Source organism: Aquarana catesbeiana, linkage group LG04, assembly GCF_042186555.1.
Source record: "Aquarana catesbeiana isolate 2022-GZ linkage group LG04, ASM4218655v1, whole genome shotgun sequence".
Taxonomy (NCBI): Eukaryota; Metazoa; Chordata; class Amphibia; order Anura; family Ranidae; genus Aquarana; species Aquarana catesbeiana.
The window spans coordinates 665,330,574-665,342,851 of NC_133327.1; the positions used below are offsets into that span (position 1 = coordinate 665,330,574).

Below are 12,278 nucleotides of genomic sequence, written 5' to 3' on the forward strand. Positions count from 1 at the left end.
GGCACAACTGCAAACCTACCAAGACATGGCCGTCCACCTAAACTGACAGGCCGGGCAAGGAGAGTAGGGATGAGCTTGGAGTTCGAGTCGAACTCATGTTCAACTCGAACATCGGCTGTTCGCCAGTTCACCGAACAGCGAACAATTTGGGGTGTTCGCGGCAAATTCGAATGCCGCAGAACACCCTTTAAAAGTCTATGGGAGAAATCAAAAGTGCTAATTTTAAAGGCTTATATTCATGGTATTGTCATAAAAAGTGTTTGGGGACCTGTGTCCTGCCACAGGGGACATGGATCAATGCAAAAAAAAGTTTTAAAAATGGCATTTTTTTCGGGAGATGAAGACAAGATGATGAAGAGAAGAAGATGAAGAGAAGAAGATGAAGAGAAAAAGATGAAGAGAAGAAGATGAAGAGAGAAGCGTCACACAGCGGGAGCCTCCCTCCATGCCATCATGGATGCGGAGTGGCCCGAGAAGAAGAAGGGAAGAAGACGCCGATGCCGCGGAGGAAGATGCCGGATGAGAACACCGGAGGAAGAACCAGAAGAAGATGGAGGAAGAAACCGAAGGAAGATAGAAGAAAGAAGAAAGAGGATAGAAGAAAGAAGAAGTATTTAAATAAAGGAATTGTCAAAAACTGTCTCTTGTCATTTTTAACATCTTTGACAGTTTTTTTGTGAAATGGTAGGGGTACTTTTGTACCCCCTTACCATTTCACACAGGGGGAGGGCTGGGATCTGGGGGTCCCCTTGTTAAAGGGGGCTTCCAGATTCCGATAAGCCCCCCACCCGCAGACCCCCACAACCACCGGCCAAGGGTTGTGGGGATGAGGCCCTTGTCCTCATCAACATGGGGACAAGGTGTTTTGGGGGGCTACCCCAAAGCACCCTCCCAATGTTGAGGGCATGTGGCCTGGTACGGTTCAGGAGGGAGGACCGCTCTCTAGTCCCCCCCTCTTTTCCTGCAGCCTGCCAGGTTGTGTGCTCGGATAAGGGTCTGGTATGGATTTTTAGGGGCACCCCACGCCATTTTTTTTTAAATTTTGGCGCGGGGTTCCCCTTAATATCCATACCAGACCTGAAGGGCCTGGTATGGAATTTAGGGGGACCCCCCACGTCAATTTTTTTTTAAATTTTGGTTTGGGGTTCCCCTGTGGGGAATTTCCATGCCGTTTTTATCAATGAACTTTTATGTGTATTGTCGGACCAGCAATTCATTAATAGCCGCAAGTAGTTTTAAATGACTTTTTCCTTTGAAATGCAATTTTGCTGTCAGACTGTTCTAAACACGGGAAACATGCGCCCCTTTACAGGCATACTATAGACACCCCCCAGGTACGAAATTTAAAGGGATTATACACTTTTATTGTTTTACTGTAAGCATTATTAAAATCACTGCTCTCAAAAAAATGGGAGCAGTGCAATCAAATTAAAGGGGTTGTAAACCTTTGTGCTTTTTTCACCTTAATGCATTCTATGCATTAGGCATTAGGGTGGAAAAACACCTGGCAGTGACCGGCCCCCCAGCCCCCCATTTTACTTACCTGAGCCTCGTATTTCTGTTGGTGGAGACACGTTCTCCCACGGGGGCCCGGGTCTTGATTGGATAGATTGACAGCAGCGCAGCCATTGGCTGCTGCTGCTGTCAATCAAATCCAATTATGGGAGTGTCGGGGGGGTAGGGCCGAGTCCGGCATTCGTGTCTATGGACGCAAATGCTGGACTCGGGTGCGCACCCGCAAGGTATCTCATCAGGAGAGCGTCTCTCCTAGGGGGTTATCTGATGTGGGGAGGAGCCGCGAGAGCCGCCCGGGGACCCCAGAAGACGAGGTTCAGGGCCACTCTGTGCAAAAACGAGAAAACGAGCTGCACAGTGGAGATAAGTATGACATGTTTGTTATTTAAAAAAAACTAAATTAAATCACTTTAATGTCATATATATGTTAATGTTTGGAAAATCGTGTTTCTATGTACAACTTATCAATGCACATGATAGTAGTTATATTTGGTTAATTACACGTGAACGCCTTGCTTCTTGAGTAACACTTTTGTGAGGTCAAGTTTCTATGTATAACCTGTCAATGTACATGAGAGTTGTCATATTTGCTAATTACACATAAGTGCATTGCTTCTTGATTAACACTTTTATGAGGTCTCTGATATCATGACCAAAGTTAGCAGCATCAGCTAACTTGACACCAACATTATGATCCATTTGCCTAATTAAATTATATATATATAATTATTATTATCATTAATATTATTACTATTAGTAGTATTTTTTTTGCATCTTTTTAAGGAACATAAATGCTTTTTATTTACGATGCTTTAATAAATGATCTGTTCAGATTCCTTATTATAGGCTGACAACTGGACAAAAATGAACATTGTAACAATGATTATTATTTATTTTGTCCTCTTTTTCAAGGATATAAATGCCTCTACTTGGTGCAATATTGTAATACATTTTCTGTTCAGATTTGTTATTATAGGCTGACATCTGGACAAAAATGAAAGAAATGTAAAAAAAAAAAAAAAATGAAAGAAATGTAAAAAAAAAAAAAATTGCTTAATTAATATTATTATTTATAAAATAATAATAATAATAATAATAATAATAATAATAATAATAATTTATTCTAGGTGCACATTGAGTACATCTAGAATGAGATAAAGGGGTAATTGTTAATGGCATGGCTTTCTTTACAAACAAAGCCGAGTGACTACTGTGCCAAAGTTGATATAATGATTACATGATCAGGAACCATGCTCCATTTGTTTATTAGTAGAGACCAAGAGCTTACAGTTACAGCGAAGTCTCACAGTTAGGAGTGCATGGTTCTAGCTCTAAAAGGAAATGTAACGTTCTGGAACAATTAAAGTGGTTTTAAACCTCAGGTATGAAAATGAACAAAGCATATCCCTCTACAGTTGTGTACATGTCTCAATTAAGAGTACTGTCATTTCTGTCTGCTGCTTCATTCCTCTGCTGTCAGCATAAGTCACTTCTGGCAAGTTGTCCCAACACCAAGAGAAAAAAGGTGACTAGGGAAGGATCTCCAGCACACAGCCTTTGTTTGACAGCTTCAGCTCTGTTTCTGTGTGCTGTGTGAAGGGGGGGGGTGTCCCTTTCCTCCAATCAGCTCTCAGAGCTCTTCTCACTAAGCTCTGCAAAGTGTAATTTCAGCTCCCTCCCCACTTTATTTTGACAGCTCAGACAAGCTTTATACCCTCAGAACTTTAAACGGCTGTAGAGAAAAGAGGACTGCAAATAAACAGGCACAAATTATGTAGGAGGATTTGTTGCATCATCTGAGGTCAGTCACTTCACTGGGCATATGTAAGGCTTTACAACCACTTTAATTCTCAGAATGTAGGTGGGAAGGGTTTATAATACTGCAACCAAAAACAATTTCCCTCACTAAAGGCATATCAATTTTAGCACCCAAAGCAATAGGATCACCTCTTACCAAGTTTTTCTTGTTTCACTGATCCTTACCTAGCTTATAATATTGCAATGTTACAGAATATTTGCAGTTTGAAGAAGAGAGCAGACACACACCTGGAAGGGTATATAGGTATTATACTGTGTGTACTATGATTTGAAATATGGTTTTGCTAAAAAGGTGAAATAAACGTCAATTACATTTCTATCCATTGTTTTTTACAGTCATTTAGTCAAATCTTTATTTATTTTTTATTTTTCATATTGCTGTAATATAACTCTGTGTAGACTAATAAATGACCTCTGTGAAGTGGACTTCACAATAAGCTAACCAATAATTTTTTATTTTTTTTTTTATGTGTGTTTTTAGTTTGTTGAATTAACTGCGTATTGAATGTCACCCTAGTAAATGAGGTAGCACAAACGTGAGTTCTTAGTATTTCCTTCTTCACAGTTCAATGTTTCCTTCATATAACATTTTTTTAGCAATATGTTCTCATAGATGAGATTTCAAAACTTTAAACGGTAAAATTTAAGGTTGCGCTCACACTGGAACCGTTTTAAAGTGAAAGTAAACCCATCAATTGAACAGTTTTTAAAAACAGTAACATTCCTGGCATGTGCCGGGAATGTAACTGTCACATTGGTTGTGCTCTCAACCAAACTGTCAAACCATCCAATGGCTGGTGTCATAACTGATAACATGGATCATGGCAGTTGAAGATTAAACAGAGGCCAAGATGGCAGCTTCCTTGGCTGAAAATGATAAGAGGGTTTACTTCCACTTTAAGTGAGCCATGCCAGGGTTCCTCCCTATTCCTCCGCCGGTATGCACTCACACTGGATTGTAAGGAAGTGGTCCTGGACATATTCCCCTGCTAAACAGACCAGAAATCCCTGTTTCATTACACAGTTCTCTGTGGAGAAAACTCTGGCATGGTTTGCACTCACAGTGCAGCAAACCATACCGGATCAGAAGTGAGCTGCATCCAGGACCTCCTGTGGTCCCAGCAGCAGTTTGAATAACCTGTCCCGGTCAAGGTTTGGAGCACTAACACTACACAAACTGGCCTTCAGACTTTAGGGGGGTGGACTGAGACCAGTTGGAATAGAAAATTCCCCGGCGTCAGTGGGCATGAACAATACACCGTCATTGGTTTGAATGGAAGGAAAAATGCCCCATTGTTGTTATCAATGGGAAGAAAAGTCCTCCATCGATGGTGTCAGTTCATTCAATTGTCCCCCAAGGGCCAGATAAAGGCAAGCCTATGAACACCCACCCCCCGAGCTGCAGTTTGGAAACCACTAATCTAAACTTTCCCGCCCCAAATGTTTACTATCTCGAACATTGCACTTTGCTGCCTGCAGTGATATTTACATCCTAACATTGCAATCTTCTTCACTTGGAGTCTCAGGAGACAATCCCATAGAAATCTATGAAATTCTACTGCAGCCTTTCCCAACCAGGGTTCCGTAGAACCCTATGGGGCCTTCAGAGGTTGCTAGGGGTTGACAGCAATGAGCAGATTCTGCCCCTTTTTAAATAACCACTGACACCAGTAATCTTTCTACCTCTCTTTGGGGGGGGGGGGTCATCCCAATGACCACAAATGTAAGGAGCATTCTTCCCACTGACCATCACACTAATGCACTGTGTGCTGTAGATACAGTGATTAGTATCATGGGTTCTCAGAGATAGGAAAGATATTTAAAGGGTTCTTCCATGTTAGAGTGGTTGAGAAAGGCTCACCAACTGTATGGATGTGGGTAGTAGAGAGGAAAATTGAGACTGAGATACTCAGATAAGTAAAGAAGGTGCAGGAAGTGTTAAAAAGACTTAGATTGGTAGGCCTAGGCAGGGTGGGTAAGTGTGTTTGCCATATTTTTTTTTCTTTAAATGGATTGGATGCTTTAAAAACTTTGTTCGCTATGTACTTCTGAGACTGTTTACCACTTATCAGGGCTCTAATGTGTAGAAGTCTGTATTTAATAACAAATACCCCAAAGGGGAGAGAGGCTCAGGCCATCAAATTCTGGCAGTACCACTACCTCTGGGTGTTGGTGATTTGCTGTAGACTTCCTATGGTAAGTAGAACAAGATGGGTAATGGTTCACAGAAAAGTGGTTCAAACATTTGAATCAGCCCTTTTGAACAGGGTAAAGGGTCCTCTTGAAAAATGTTTTAATACGTTTAAACATTTCAAATCATTTGCACTTTTAATAATGACAAAATCCACTTACATAGGCAATTTCAGCTGTCTTTGGTAGGCCTAAAGGCTAGGTCTAATGGCTAGATGGTGGTGGATGGTGGAAGACTGTCCCTCAGCACCAACACATCCAATGCAGGACTGTAGATCCTGCACTGATCTTGATGACATCAGGACATTAGACTGTTGGGGCATGGGAAAGAAGACACTGCAGGGACTGGTCTAGCAGCACAGAGGAGCAGAGGACTGGGTAAGTAAATTTTATTTTCTAAGCCCCTAAACCTAAATGAGCAATTAACCCTTGCAGTGTGGGTGTAGCCCCGCTGCATGGGAGAATTTTAGGACTTCCTGGAGGTTCAGGTTTAATAGAAAATAGTGAGTGTTTTCTTTGCAAACTTAGCTTACTGAATTGGGTGAAGATGTGTTCACTAGGAATAACTAAACACATCCGGAGAGAATATTCTCAACTCCTTTACTCAGTCCTTTACTAAATGAGCCCAATTATATCTACTGCTAAAGGGACCCATTAGCAGCATTATGCTGAAACTCTAAATATTAAACATTAGCAGTATAATCCCTACAGTCACTGTTCATATTCCAAAACAGCATATATTTTTTGTCTCTTTCTCCCTTTTTCGCTCTCTCTCTCTGGATAGATAGATAGATAGATAGATAGATAGATAGATAGATAGATAGATAGATATAGATATATATCTATATATATAGATATATATATAGATGTTTCACACTGATCCAATAGCAATGAGGCATATTGGACAGTGGGAGGAAACCTAGCAGGTGAGAGCATGGATGTAGATACAGCCCTGGCCAATTAGAAGGGGATGTGCCCCAAGGAATGCTGGGTGACTGTATTTATATTTGAGGAGCACATGGGCTTGGGGTTCCAGTCTAGCCCTCTAGGGAGAGAGTTTCAGGTGGGGAGGAGGCTGCAGCCTCTGACCTGAGGGCCTGAAGCCTTAAATCTACAACCCAGGGCTCCTGTTCAAGTCGACTGAGGGAGGATGTCCATGGATCTGGTCTAATGTCACTGGTATAGCGTGTTGCTTGGAAGCTGGAAGGAGGCTGCCAGCTGTCCCGGGACATTTTGTGAGTACAGACCCCTAAAGGAATCCCTGAGACAGTGTGTGTGAGTTGCTGAAATCCCCCTCTGGCCCTAGAAGTCAGCATGTTGGGTGTGTGAGCTAAAGGGGACACTGGCTAGTGTCTTGAAGATTTAAAGTCCACCGAGTTCCTTCTGCTACAAAGGGACTTTGTTCTTCCATACAGATGCTGTATGGTTCAGCAGATAATCTGCTTCAAAGACCTACGGAGAGAGAGAGTTGTCCTTGCTTGTGAATAGTTCATTTGGAGTATCCTACTAATTCCCTTCTCCTATCCAAGTTCTCCAAATAAAATACAAAACCAAATACCCTGGACTGTTTATTGAGTAACGTCAAATGGGAGTAAGGATGGATGTGTAAAAAATCCCCTAGTGACTGTCTGCAAGGTAATCAGAGGAAGGCCCAACACGTCATCACACAGCAAGCCCTATGGGTACAGAGCTACATAGATATTATAAATAAGGGATTGGCAGTTTGTCATTGTACCAAATGCTCTTTTACTTGTAATATCCTAGTGTGAAAATGTACTAATTACACTTTTGCTAGACATTAACAGTTTCAAGTAATCACACTTTTTCAAGCTGAAAAAAGAGCGTGGTTACTTGAAACTGTTGCTGTCTGGCTGAGGTGTGATTGATACATTTTCACACTAGGATAATACAAGATAAAAAGCATTTGATACATTGATAGAATGCACATTCCTTACTTTCATATGTTGGGAATGGAGCCTGATGTGGAGGCCTGATTGTGACACTTCGGAATACAAGTGTAATGCCGCGTACACACGGCCGGACTTGCCAACGGGCTAAACTCTGTCTGCATTTCCGACGGATAGATTTAGAACATGTTCTATATCTGAGTCCGTCGGAAATGCCGACAGAAAAAGTCCGATGGGGCATACACATGGTTGGAATGTCCAACCGAAAGCTCCCATTACTCCCAGACTTTTTCTGTCGGGAAGTCCAGCCCTGTGTACGCGGCATAACTTACCCTTGAGTGAATTTATATATAGATATCTATATATCTATATATAGATATGTAGATATCTATATATATATATATATCTATATATACTTTATACTCAGTCAGAAGTACCTCCTGGGTTTGACTTACTAAAAATACTAAAGACTGTTCACTTTGCAAAGTTTTTGCAAGGCTGTGTTCAATTGGACTAACCAATCGAGTGCAAGGGAATTTAGCTTGACCACTTTGGGATAACTGAAGTGGACATGTTTCACCTCATTCTCCTCATTCATGAGGTTAAATGAATATTTGCAAAGCAATCATGCTCTATTCCTTTAGTAAATCAATCCCCTTTTGCAGGAAATATTTAGGAGATGATGGGGTTGGTTTACTAAAGGAATAGAGCATTTTCAATTTGCAAAGTGAATGTTCACTTAAAGCAGAACCACACTGTATCTGAGCACCACAAACCAAAAGCACTATTTTATTCATTTATAATATTCAAGCAAACTCCCCCATCCATCCATGTCTCCATTCTTTATTTTGCTGAGAAATTACAATACTTAGAAAAATACCCCACTAGCTTTTCTGGCCGTCTTGAGTTAGGGCAAATGATTCATGTAGCATTTACTTGGAATTCATCTGCCCTTAGCTCACGCATGCAAGCAGGAGGGCGTGCTTAGCTGAGAAACCCCCCCCCCCCCCCCTGAAGACTCCTGGGATGTATGAAATATTTTCCCTAGAAACGGAAACCAGGAAGCAATTAAAGAAACGTAAAAACAGGTTAAAACATGTAGATACATTACATTATTTTGATCTATTTACTAATGCTAGCATCGTATGGATTAAAAAAAAAGGTCAATGTTGATTGAGAGAGTAAAGTTACACTTTGGTGAATGAGGGGAAGTTGTGTTCATTGCAATCATTCATTAGTGTGCAAGCAAAAATCACCTTGTTTGCTAAGCTAAGTGAACATAGACTTTACGCATAGACCATTCACAGACTCTACCTTTTCAATAAACCAACTGTAGTAATGTATTTGTTTATAGTATTTATTTTTTTTAGACATGATGGACTATTTGGACAATGCTTTGGGCATTATCTAAACCCAGTAACTGATTCACCAGGGACCAGTTTAAATATGACATTAACAAATCCTGCCCGTGTCATTGAATCCCTTCTTACAGTGGGATCATACTAGTAGGTATGTTAGATATACAATGTATGTATGTATGACCACCACATGGTTCATCTACAAAAAAATGAGCTGAAGAAGACAACTTAAGTATTTCTGACCAGTCAAATAATGCTGTTGTTTAATTCCAGGTATAATTATACTGCAAAATAATGGATGATGTGGAGTAGCTTTACATCCTTGGAGAATGCCAAGGGCACTTCATTCTAACAAGGTCGACTGTCTCCTGGTAATGGCCACCTAGTCTGGTGTTGCAACCATATCCATCATTTTTATGACACAAATACAATGGCAACTCGTTAGGTTAGCATTTCCCAGATAAAAAAAAAAAAACATTAAAAGAATAACGACAAAGCCATTTGTAGCATGGCGCAATAGGAAGCAGGAAGGTCAGGATTGGCACCTCAAAATTGCTTAATCTGTATATGCTATTTTTAACATTAGGAAAGCGTTTAAGCTTTTATGCGACCTTTACATGCAGCCCTTTTTACGGCTGGTACTTAAATACATGACTTTAAACACAATTGGTGTCTAATTGAATGTCAGAATGCCAGTTTAGCCCCACTGAAGCTACCATTTAAATGGCAGTTACAGTGGCTGAGCTGTAACTTGGCCACTTTTAGACTAATTACTAGCAAATTTGTATTCATTTGCCGAACAGAAAGTGAAGAGGTTGTAAAATATATGCTGATTTATTGAATGCAAAGTACTTAAAAGGGACTAATAAATATGGTATTTTATATAGAAATGTTCTAAATTGTTATACTACAGGCAGCATATTTGGAATGGCACAGAATCACCACGAAAGGTACTGCAAATGTCAACTGTATAGTCAATAATAAGCTTTTATACAAAATCTGTACAAATTGCTGGCTAGTGCTGGAACTTTACAGCTGCAAATCAAATGAGTACCCCATACACATTTTTCTTGGCTCAGTGGCTAAGTGGTTGGCACACCCGCCTAACAGCACTAGGGTTCAAATCCCAACCACAGCACTACCTGCCTGGAGTTTGCATGTTCTCCCTGTGCCTGCGTGGGTTTCCTCCCACACTTCAAAGACATGCTGGTTTGTTAATTGGCTCCTGTATAAAATTGGTCCTAGTACAGTGTGTATATGTATGAATGTGAGTTGGAGACTTTAGATTGTAAGCTCCTTGAAGCCAAGGACTGATGTGAATGTATAATATATGTGTAAAGTGCTATGTAAATAGATGGCACTGTATAAGTACCTGTAATAAAATAAATAGATTTTTGATTTGATAATAGGCTGTTTTACCATTAAAACACAAGGAGCTCTTCTTATGAGGCTACCATATCACAAACAATTTATTTTAGATATATACACAATAATTAATATGCATACTCCTTCACACAGTACCCTGGTTATTTATATATTTCAGGTACTTATATAGCGCTGTCAATGTACGCAGCGCTTTACATATACATTGTACATTCACATCAGTCCTTACCCTCAAGGAGCTTACAATCTAAGGTCCCTAACTCACATTCATACATACTAGGGACAATTTAGACAGGTTCCAATTAACCTACCAGCATGTCTTTGGAGCGTGGGAGGAAACCGGAGTACCCGGAGGAAACCCACGCAGGCACAGGGAGAACATGCAAACTCCAGGCAGGTAGTGTCATGGTTGAGATTCGAACCAGCAACCCATCTTACTGCTAGGCGAAAGTGCTAACCACTACACCACTGTGCTGCCCGTCACCCACATCTGACAACATATTATATACATCTCTGAATATTGTGTCAATTGTATCTTGCATGCAGGTAGGGTCAATGTCTTTTGCAGGTCCTTATGCCAACTTTATTGGAACTGCAAAAGTCAGCTTTTAATTTAGCTTTTTTGTAGGGATGGGGGTGGGCATAGGGTGAGGCCTCCAATATTTCAGCTCAATTGTCAGTTCCAGATAATGCATAGTGAAGTCCCTGAAGCAGTGGTCTTCAAACTGCAACTCACGGGGCCGAATGTAGCCCTTTGCTTGCATTTATCCTACCCTTGGGGCAAGACACAATTCATCCTACTGACATCAATGATGAGGCACCATTCCTTCCACTTACACCAACAATGGGCACAATTCCCTCCACTGACGTCAACGACAGAGAACTATTCCATCAACTGACACTATCGATGGGGCATGATTAATATTTTTTTTTACCCCCACTGACCACCAACTCTGTGCCATTGTTTACTCTCACTGACGCTGGGGCATTTTATACCCCCCCTCCACTGGTATCAGTCAGTCCGGCCCCCTATAGTCTGAAGGACAGTAAACTGGCCCTTTGTTAAAGAAGTTTAGAGACGCACTTGAAAATATGGCAGCCATGGGTAGACAACTACCTGCCCGAGGACTTTGATCAATCACTACTGGAACCTTGATTTTAAACCTGCATGGGTACCTACTGGTATTCCAAATTGTCTGCTGCACGGTCACTGCACCTACTGGATCTCCTGGCTTCCCTTCTCTTCCTTTACTTTTCTTTCGCTTTCTTACTTTCTTGACTACTTATCTGAACTGTGTAAGTTAGATAGGCTGCTTCACAGTTCTGGTATTTTGGAGCTCTTAGGCGTGGTTGTTCCCACGAGTCAGGGTTGCCCATTTGTAAACGTTTTGTTTATAACCCAACATTTGGCTCCAACTTGTATTTTTCTTTGTTGTATTATTGTTCTTACACCCATCCTGCGTTGTTTATTTTATATTTTGATAGCAAGGCAGCATATACAAAATGAGAATGTACAATGATGTGCCCAGTTCCTTGTATTCAATAAAAAGTTTGAACAAGGAAAAAAGTTTGTAGACCCCTGCGCTAGAGCTTAATGAGATGAAGCTCTGATGACTTTCATCGTCCAATCACATGCAAGCAAAAATACAGTTTTTTTATATTCTTTGCATGTGATTGGGTATTCTTTGCCAAGTGAAATTTCACTGCATTTGCTAAGCTCTGGGGAAAATTCTTGTCAAATATTTGTATGCAGTTGTGCTAAGCTCGAGCACATATAAAACTTCTAATGTAATAATTATACTTTGATACTTTACTTCTATTCTATGAATTGAATAAATATATATTGATGCATTCTACAGAGAAAAAAAAAAAAAAAAGAAAACGTATCTATTTCTCAGAGCAACCAATCAAATCTTTATTTTTATCCAGCCCATAAAAATAACAATTGCAATTAAGCTGAGGCTGAGTGCATTTTTCATAATTCCTTGTATGTCCTATAAGTAACAAGCCAAAGTTACACAAAGAAGCCAATCACAAAGCATTACTATTTATTTTTTTTTTTTCATTATTAATAGAGATTGCACAAAATGAAAAAAAGCAAAAAAAA

The 12,278-nt window shown here is 40.4% G+C and overlaps 1 protein-coding gene across 19 annotated transcripts in view; it reads right to left on the reverse strand.

Annotated features, from left to right (window-relative positions):
• The window catches only part of NRXN1 (neurexin 1), a 1,909,081-nt gene that overhangs the window by 1,570,445 nt on the left and 326,358 nt on the right, over positions 1-12,278 (reverse strand). For 2 of the 19 annotated variants that reach the window (XM_073628550.1, XM_073628551.1), the window contains one exon: positions 11,173-11,426. The exons of the other annotated variants lie outside the window; for them this stretch is intronic. In XM_073628550.1, coding sequence (XP_073484651.1) covers positions 11,188-11,426 — 239 coding nt within the window. In that variant the 3' untranslated portion in view covers positions 11,173-11,187. Of the gene's footprint in view, positions 1-11,172; positions 11,427-12,278 lie in introns of those variants that run through there. 19 annotated transcript variants of the gene reach the window in all.